This window comes from Frankliniella occidentalis, unplaced genomic scaffold (genome assembly GCF_000697945.3).
Source record: "Frankliniella occidentalis isolate FOCC.00 unplaced genomic scaffold, Focc_3.1 Scaffold297, whole genome shotgun sequence".
Lineage (NCBI taxonomy): Eukaryota > Metazoa > Arthropoda > Insecta > Thysanoptera > Thripidae > Frankliniella > Frankliniella occidentalis.
This window is the reverse complement of record NW_026267423.1, coordinates 53,537-57,730: the sequence shown is the minus strand read 5'-3', so window position 1 is coordinate 57,730 and position 4,194 is coordinate 53,537. Positions and strand designations below refer to the sequence as shown.

The following is a 4,194-nucleotide window of genomic DNA, read 5'->3' as shown; positions in this document are numbered from 1 at the left end:
CACCGCACCACCCACCCGGCGTGCCGGCCTAGGGCCCTGCCCGGTCCCCTCCTCCTCCTCCGCCCCATGTCCCTCCCCTTCCTCTCCCTCTCGCTGGGCCGTGGCGCGCCGCCGGGCGGGCGGACACCTCCTGGCGGCGCTGCGCGCCTGCGAGCGGACATGTCCCGCATCCGTCAAAGCCCATCATTCTTGTCGGCGACGGCTTGATTGATAGGTGTCGGGGTGCGGTGGGCGTGTCAGGGCGGGGCGTGGCGGGGCGTGGCGCGGCGTGGAGGTGGGAGGGCCCCCGGCCGACCGAAGGGCCCGGCCCGGTAGGCTGCTGCACCGAGGCAAGGGCCCTCCGCCAGGCCCAGCGCCTCCCGAGCGCCGCCCGCCCTTCCGGCGCACTTGAAGAATTGCGTCTGCCGCTCGGGAAGTAAGAAGGGAGCCGAACCACAAAGTCGAAAACATGGACCACACTTGACCCCTTTCAGACTCCGACGTTCAGTTCAGCAGTGTATTCGGTTTAGGGACTTAATTCGATTACAATTTGGGTAGACAGACAGCAACTCGTCAACAATTAGAAACTTTCGACATTATTGATTGAGAAAAATACGATGTAACATATTTTCCTCAGTATATTTATACAACTACATGACTCCACGTTGCATACAAAAATACGCTTTCTCATTTCCAAATCGACGCTTTCAGTGTTTCTTTTAAAATTTTCGTATAAAAAGTTTAGTTTTGTTTTTATCTGAACGAGAGCTCGCAAACTCGTGGCTTCGCGTTTGCTCGGGTTGGCCCATATTGTGTGTGTCTGTCTTCCTCTCACCCATTGAGTGCCATTAGGAGTGACAAAGACAGACACACAGGCTGGCGGACGACACCACTAGCTCTGTCTCTCTCACTCTATTGCCGAAGAGCTCGAATAGTCCGTGTGGCGTATGGCGTATGGCGTGTGCCTGTGCTGGTGCGGCTTGGCGCACTGTTAAAAATACCGTTAGGACCTGCAAACCTGGAGTAAGATTTCCCTGAACTCGCCTAAAGAGCCTAAAGGCTAAAGGCTCTTTAACCTCGCGCCATTGCAATGGGGAACCTCACTCTCAAAAGGTGAGGACCGCAACGTACGACTCAAATCGAGTAAGAGTCAGCTACCTCGCTCTCAGGAGAGCGATATTTCTTGAGTCACTGATCTCGCACTGCTGAGAGCAAGATATCTGACTTTAGTACTTTCAGTGGAATTACGGTTGACTACGGCCCATCCCGTGTATTTTATGTACGTTCGAGACCGTACATATTTGGTACTTCAGTGTGTAAGTGAAGTGCTGTACCAGGTGGCTGATTCACGCCTCGCACTTCCGTTGTTATACTGCACTGCATGCACGGGTGCGGGTGGGTTTGCATATCCTCGCAGCACACGGCTCCTTATGGTCCTGTGCGAACAAGCAGTCGTGATAACTCTTTTTGAAGTTTAAAGAAGATAAGGCGACCCGTCAGCACGCGTGCATGCTGTACAGTTTAACTACGAAAGTGCGTGGCGTGAATCAGCCACCTGGTATGGACCAATAAGTCAGATTGCGAAGCTACGGTACGCGTCCCGTGCGGAGTAGACCGTAATCGAAAATTACGGTCGTAGACCTGATGACAAATTCACGGGGCAAACTGAAGACATTTCTCGTAGGTTTTTCTAACGGATTATATAGCTCGAGTTTGCGACCCCTGAGTCTAAACTTTAGATGGTTTTGAGTATCTATTTTAGTGAATAACTGTAAGCTATGGGTTAATCTACATATTGATCACGGACGAAATACGTACAAAATATCAAAATCAGCTAATCAGTACAATTAGTGGCTACAGTAAAAACCTAGATGTTACACAGTTAGAAATGGACCTATGAAGTAAACCTTAAATCTACAAAATATTTCTAATGCTTTAAATACGCGTAATAGAACATTTAACATCCGCAAAAGTAAGATCCATTTAACTACCATAAAATAAAAGTAAAGTCTTGGTCCAGTCAATGGATCCGCGTAACCTATGAGCATCAAAATCCCTCGTCAGTTCAACGCACACTACTTTTGACCTTTGTGCGCGCACAATATGCGTCAACTAACTCTTGTCTCGTATTTTACCAATCGTCAGCGTCACCATAAAGCGGCCTGGGCTCGTCGAAAGGCTTGTGGAGTGGAGGTGATTGTATGTCATGAGGAGTGGAATGAGGAGCGCCTGCTGGGTAGGCAGCCCAACTGACTCGAACGCCACAAGTGCGACCCTGCCAGCAGGGGGCGGGCAAGAGTCCCACGGCTCCTCCCCACGTACAGTACCAGGTCTTTAGGCCTTTAGACCATGACCACCCTTAGGCCCTGAGCCCGGCCGCTGCCGCCTCCGCCCTCACACCTGGTTCTCCTGCTCGCAGGCAGGCCCCGGCGGGGAGGCGCCGGCCGCCAGTAGCCTCTGCTGCTGCTGCTGCTCGCAGAGGCTGCTGCGGTGACGCTGACGCCGCATTCGCTACAAGACGTTGGTGAACGTCGTCGTCTCATCGGCGTGCACTAGGCTCGTCGTCATGTTGTCCCTGCCGTTGGTGAGCTCTTGGCCGGGGCCGTCGCCCTTGCCCGTCAGGCGGACGCCGAGCAGGCCGCCGCCTCTCCGCCGCGACCCGTTGGAGGCGGCGCCGCCCCCAGCCGCGCTCGCCCCGGGAGCGGAACCGACGGCGGCGGGGCCGGACAGGCAGCAGAGCGCGCACACTACGTTCAGGATCTCGCGGAACTCCTTGCGAAAGTTCTCGTTGAGCCAGCCGTAGAGCATCGGGTTGGTGCAGGCCGACGACATGCCCATCATGTGGCACAGGGCGTACGTCACCACCATGGCCTGGCGGTTGCCACCGAACAGCGAGTCTGGCTGCCTGTCGGCTTGTGCATCACCGTCTTCTCCTGAAGACAGGTACAGGTGGCTGATGTCCATGGTCAGGTTGAAGATGTTGAGCGGCAGCCAGCTGATGCCGAAGATGAGGGCGATCGAGATGAAGAGCGCGTTGGTGCGCTTTATCCGGCGGTCGTCCTTGGGCTTGGGGCGCGCCGCCTGCTCCTTGACCGGGGCTGGTGGCGCGCAGCAGCCCGAGGACGCCGTCGTGGACGTGGTGTGCGTGGGCACGGGCAGGCCCGTGTTGCGCTTGGACGCGGACGAGTTGACGTACCGGTAGCGCAGCTTCTTGCAAATGCGCGAGTACGCCAGCGTCACGATCACGATCGGGAACACGTACTGGAAGATGAGCGAGAAGAGCGAGTAGTAGGCGCCCCCCTCCTTGATGGGCCACTGCTCGTTGCAGTACACGATCTGCATGTCGACGATGTCGTGCACCTGCAGGTGGCGGAAGATGAAGAGCGGGCTCGCCAGCAGGAGCGACACCATCCAGATCATGACCGAGATGACGATGGCGCCCAGCTTCTGGATGTTGTTGCCCGTCGGGTACACGATCACCTGCGCACAAGCAAAAGAGACGGAGGGGATTACTTTGAGTCAAGCACAAACACGCGCATCATTCTGAAGCATATAGTGCCTGGCGTGGTGGCTCTAATGTACAAAAAGGATTATACGTGATGACAAGAATTACGCGCGAATTTAAATCATGAATTTTGTAGACTTTCTTGGCGAGAAAAATCATAAAATTTTGATAACTTTTGATAATTCGGCAAAATTTAGTGATAATGTTTCAAAAGTATTACACGGAGTTACAAAGGGATTACACATTACACGTCCATCTGTACACAGGATCACGGGAGTTGGGGCCCCCTTAGGGCGGCGACAGGGGCAAAGGTAAGGGCAGGAACAGTGACGGTGACTTCGCCACGGGCAGGGGCAGGACAATCTCGACTCGGCACAAAGGCCTCTGCCAGCGGAGCGACGACAACAACAGCGAGACCCCCGAGGCCGGCAATGAACGCGCACCGTTGGGCCTCGCTGGCGAGCTCGCTGGGCCGCAACGTGTATACGAGTGCGTTGCGTCCGCTGGCTGCTGATAGCAACAGAACAGAGAGGCCAACTCTCTCCCAGTCCCTGTCGCATTATTTATCGCCCCCGGCAAGAGGTAATTGGCATAAAAACGACTCACTTTCCCGTTTCCGGCTAACTTATTTAAAAAGGCGTCGGCAGCCGCACGTGTCTCTGACATTTTGAGGTCGACTCCGCAAACGTCTCTGCATGCCGCTGTACCCC

General features: G+C 54.9%; 1 protein-coding gene across 1 annotated transcript in view; it reads right to left on the bottom strand.

Annotated features, from left to right (window-relative positions):
- Window positions 1-65: 65 nt before the first annotated feature.
- Window positions 66-4,194, bottom strand: part of LOC127750963 (neuropeptide F receptor-like) — a 26,935-nt gene continuing 22,806 nt past the window's right edge. Inside the window, exon 4 of the mRNA XM_052273767.1 lies at window positions 66-3,491. Coding sequence (XP_052129727.1) covers window positions 2,491-3,491 — 1,001 coding nt within the window. The 3' untranslated portion in view covers window positions 66-2,490. The remainder of the gene's footprint in view (window positions 3,492-4,194) is intronic.